The sequence below is a fragment of the Cupressus sempervirens genome, chromosome 2, assembly GCF_028749045.1.
Source record: "Cupressus sempervirens isolate cs-2001-9-10 chromosome 2, ASM2874904v1, whole genome shotgun sequence".
Lineage (NCBI taxonomy): Eukaryota > Viridiplantae > Streptophyta > Pinopsida > Cupressales > Cupressaceae > Cupressus > Cupressus sempervirens.
The window spans coordinates 1109198-1113472 of NC_143119.1; the positions used below are offsets into that span (position 1 = coordinate 1109198).

At 36.5% G+C, this 4275-nt stretch overlaps 1 protein-coding gene across 1 annotated transcript; it reads left to right on the forward strand.

Moving 5' to 3' along the window:
- Positions 1-1624: 1624 nt before the first annotated feature.
- LOC149570777 (uncharacterized) lies at positions 1625-2740 on the forward strand. Its single transcript, XM_089812329.1, has one exon. The coding sequence runs from the start codon at positions 1625-1627 to the stop codon at positions 2738-2740; it is 1116 nt and encodes a 371-aa protein (XP_089668455.1).
- The last annotated feature ends 1535 nt before the right edge of the window (positions 2741-4275 follow it).

Consider the following 4275-nt stretch of genomic DNA (forward strand, 5'->3'; position numbering starts at 1 on the left):
TGACCTCTACATCTACCGCCCAAGGAGTGAGTACACATAATGTAAGTTATAGTTCATCCTTGTTTCACAATTGTACTTATAGCTCTATATTTAGGCCTCTGTGTATATAGCTCTATTTTTGAGATATTTTCTTATCCTGCAAAAACACACTACTTGACCTCTTGTGAACTAATTAGTCGGCTGAAATATTAACATGTGAATCCATAGAAACACATTAGTTACCATTGCCATTATTCTTAAAACAACTGAAATATGACTTCCTATGCACGATCCATAATTTGAATTTGATGTTGTGTATCGTAAAACTATATGCTTAATTTTTTATGCTTATCATATGGCAATTCCAACTCTAAGTCCGTAGCATTAGTTATATGCCCAACTAAATATAAACACCCCCACAGTTGGACACTCAAAGCTATTCATTCATTATCTCACCATATCAACAAATCAATCACAAAAACCTTATGCCCACTATCATATACTTATCACTAGTTTCATGCAATCACAAGATTTCAAATCTAGATATATTACTTCTCTTTGGCACATAGCAATCCCAATTGTTTGTAGGCTAAAAGCCTAAAACAATAAACTAAGGATTTTGGCTTCCCAACCATCAAAATATGACTAGTAACACCCTCTTTATTAGGGATGTTTGTGGGATGCTCTAGAAGTATGAATAAATGATTGGATTTTGTTGTCTTTCGAATGTTAGGGGATGCCATTCTAACTCCAAGATGGATTTTTTCATGGAACATTGTTCTCAATAAATTTGTCCATATTAATGCTGCATTATACTTGGAAGGTATTTATTTTGACTGATATGATACTAGAAACGAAAACATTTTCTCCCTATACTAATCCAGACCTAACCAATAAGATTTACACAACTAAATAAAGATTAATCTAGATTAAATATTGAGTATACCTAAGGGTATTGTTTTCTGAAGTTAAGCTCTAAAAGCATAAATATATGAAAAACAAATGTTGCAAGAACTAGATTTATATAATTAATGCAACATGAAGGTGCCAACATCTATGGGATCAGAAAAAAATCAACTCAATTCATAATTTACCTTGGGTTGAGTTTGTTGATTTAGATCAGACGTGAGCTTGAGGACATGCCCTTCACATGTGAAAATTATCTAGCAATCAAGAAAGCTCTACCTTATGGTTTGCCTCTACTTTCTCTGCCTCTTCTGATATCTGGTACTTGCCATATTAAAGAATGCCAAATACTTATGGATGATTGCCATATAAGAGTTCCTGAATCTGATTATAGGGTTATTGAATTTTACGCTTCGGATCCCAGAAACAGAGCACTCTTGTTTTGACAAAGGGCATGGTCATTATGGAGAAGCTTACAAGCGGAGAAACTATTTTTGAAATATCATCTGGATATGGGCATTACGAAATTCGTGACAAGAGCTGGGCCATACAGGTCTTCAGGCCATTGGAAGAAGAGCTCAAGAATTATTGTACCACAATACAAATTCCCCACCATCTTTTCCGAGTGGAGGCAGCTCTTGTTGCAAAACGAGCTCTGATGGGTGTTCGGAAAACTTAAAGAGATGTGCGACTTTATCATTATCTCTCTGCAAAACCCTTGGATGAGGCCGTCGAGGTTATGTCAATATCTTCATCTGCTTTAGAAGGGTGCACGCTGAGATCCTTGAGTCTTGGAGTAGGGAAATTGGGAGAGAAGGGTTTTGAAGCTTTTGCACCACTCTTGAAATCTCAAAAAATGCTGGAACATTTGGAATTCGTTCGGAGCCACATTTTCGGAGAAGCTGCTAGAGCCATTTGTGAGTTGCTTCCATCTTTTGAAACGATTAAGAGTTTTCTTTTCTTGGGGAATAAGATAGGCGATGATGCAGCATGGGCCATTTTAGAGCTTGTTAAGAAATGCATTGCTCTAGAGGATTTCGGTTTCACAGAAACCCGCATAGCCATCGATGGTGCTATGGCTTTAGTGGAACCTTTCGAGAGAGCCAACAGGTTGAAAATGCTCTGTTTAGAAGCCAGCATGTTTGGGAAAGCAAGCGGGGTTGCTCTGAGCAAAGTCATCTCTGGGCATCTAGCTCTCACAGAAGTTTTTTTAGGCTATATGGATCTTCATCATAAAGGGTTGATTGCTATCACCCGAAGCCTCAAGGATACAGCTCCATCTTTAAGCATTTTCATCGTGTCAGGCAATCATATCACTCCAAAAGTAGCTCCAGCGCTAGCAGAATGCCTCGTTGTAAAGAATATGCTGACCGAGTTTTGTGCAAGGAACAATAAACTCAAGGATGTTGGGTCAATTGCAATATGCAAAGCCATTTCAGAAGGTCATGAGCAGCTCAAAAAACTTGATTTGATCTCAAATAAAATGACTAAGATTGGGGCTAAGGCTGCTGCGGAAGCTGTTGCAAACAAGCCTGATTTCATTTGGCTTTGTATTTTTGACAATTCCATTACTGAAAAAGGAATGGAGGCCATCAAAGATGTGCTGAGAAAAGGTACCAAGGGCAAGCATGTACTTCACCCAAAGCAGGATTTAGACAACATGGATTTAATCGACGAGGATTCGGATATCATCATGGATCTGTTGTGTGAGGATGGAGAAAGGAGTCTCACGGATAGTGACACCAACTCAGAGAGTCTCGTTGATAGTGACACCGACATAGAGAGTCTCGCTGATAGTGACATCGACTCAGATGAACTATCGGATGAAGGTCCTTATTACATGCACATACACTAGGACCATTTTGGACAATCTTAATCCCATGATGGGGTTGTTTAGTTTTAGAAACTGCAGATAATTCCTCCATAGCTTTCCAGAGTTACACGTTCAACTTTAATCTGAATATGACTAGTTTTCTCTTATTTAGATTGTTTCACTCATGTTAGTAAAGATATATTTTATTTTCCTATCTTTTGTAATGATGATGGGTTTCTAAAAAAAATAATCAAGAAGATTAATTTGGTTTCTGCGGTCTATCAAACTGTCAAGAGTTCTATGTGATTGTGACATATATGTTAATTTTAGAGAATTCAATGGTTTTTAAATTTATTTTATGAGAGATCAGAAGTAACATTTTAAGGCATTTTAATGGTTATAGCTTTTAGAACTTCTTTGTCTTTAAAAGACAGTTTTTATGTAATAAAATGAGAGGCCCATTCACAAGCTTCTTCAGAATCAATTTTTATAAATTTAGTTTTGATGCAAACAGCAATCACCTCTCTGCCCAGCAACCTCAAATCTTAGAAATAAAACAAACAGAGTCTGTTCATTCTTAGATTGCAACAAGAAACAAAATTTAATTCATAACAATCTGCAAATAGACCATTTACATTCATATCCTCTCAGGTCTTTCTTGCTACATAACATTTTATTATATTACTATACAAAATCTTCTCAAAATTCTCTCTCTTTGAAAATGCAATTTTCCATGTCTTCACCTCCGTGCACAACCTCACACCAATTTTTTCACACTTATGTGTCCTCTTGCCTCGATTGGGGTGCTTCCCTTCTCCAAGCACAACCACACTGATATCTTCCCCTTCTATGTGCTACCCCTTTTAAATATCTATGCAGCCCCACGCCTTCACTTGTCCCCTCATAAATGCTTCGTATTTCTCTCATGTGTGGCAACCTTTATTGTGATGTTCCCTTTGGAACTTTACCTGGTTTACCCTAAAACTCCTATGTAGGGTTTGGACTGCACTTGGAAATTCAATTCACTTAAGTCTCTGTAATGGCCGCTTGTGCAATCTCTTAGGGTTTTGAGTTTTTGACTAGTTTCAATTGCAGAGACTCTTTCTAACTATATCTTAATAGGATTATCTTTCTAACTATGTCTTAATAGGATTATACTCCATGCTTTAGTTTTATTTTGTCATAAATGTCTCTCTGACACATGTTTTGCAAATGTATATGAGCAATATCTTTATTTTATGAATTTGCATTGAAAACGATAAATCATTGTAAATATCTGCTATCCTGATGCTAATCTGCAATGGTTATATTGCCGAACAATAATTTTTATGTGAATCTCCAGTTGATGATAGAGAACTCCCTATATGGTGGTGATGGTCCTTAATCAACAAGTATCATTTATATAAACATACATTCTAACTGCCTTCTGCAATACGATCCATGATATCATAGATATTGATGTGCATCCATTACTGAGACCTGCAAACAACTTAAGAGTCACTATCAAATGTATTTTAACTATGATGCCTATTATATCGATCTGCAAATTTATGTTAAATGCCAGACTTTGACTTAGT